The sequence below is a fragment of the Antrostomus carolinensis genome, unplaced genomic scaffold, assembly GCF_000700745.2.
Source record: "Antrostomus carolinensis isolate BGI_N321 unplaced genomic scaffold, ASM70074v2 scaffold27120, whole genome shotgun sequence".
In the NCBI taxonomy this organism is placed as follows: domain Eukaryota; kingdom Metazoa; phylum Chordata; class Aves; order Caprimulgiformes; family Caprimulgidae; genus Antrostomus; species Antrostomus carolinensis.
The window spans coordinates 4036-4538 of NW_010288118.1; the positions used below are offsets into that span (position 1 = coordinate 4036).

General features: G+C 63.8%; 1 protein-coding gene across 1 annotated transcript in view; it reads right to left on the reverse strand.

Annotated features, from left to right (window-relative positions):
- Window positions 1–205, reverse strand: part of LOC104523132 (carbohydrate-responsive element-binding protein-like) — a gene marked incomplete at both ends in the record, with an annotated part of 3889 nt that extends 3684 nt beyond the window's left edge. Inside the window, one exon of the mRNA XM_029084378.1 lies at window positions 91–205. Coding sequence (XP_028940211.1) covers window positions 91–205 — 115 coding nt within the window. The remainder of the gene's footprint in view (window positions 1–90) is intronic.
- Between the last annotated feature and the right edge of the window lie 298 nt (window positions 206–503).

Below are 503 nucleotides of genomic sequence, written 5' to 3' on the forward strand. Positions count from 1 at the left end.
TGGGTATTTCCCACCTCTGCCCTCTTTCTTTTACAGGAGAAAGCTCTCAGTTGACCCCCTGGCACCCTGGCCACATGCCCCCTCCTTCACCCCATGCCTGTCCAGCCCCGTATTGCAATGGTGACCCCGCAGAGCCCCATCTCCCCAGTGGGCATGAGTGCTGCGCCCATCTGGTGTGGGGCATCCAGGGCCGGCTCCTGCTTGGCTGCAAGAGGGCAGGGAACAGAAGGGTGCTGCTGTGTGAGGGTGTCAGGGCTCAGGTGACCATTCCTGCCCCACGGGACAGCCAGACCCCAGCACCAGCATTGCTTGCAGCCCCTTCCCGGCCTGGCTGCCCCAGGGAAGGGTGAAGCAGCCCCTGGGGAGAGGTGCCTTTGCTCTCTGTAGTGGGGATGTCCCTGGGAGCCTTGGTGCACACCCAAGCACACAGCCAAGCACAGGGCCAGAGGTGACAGCCTCCATGGGACCTGTCCCACCGCACACATAGGCAGCAAGTCGGGCCG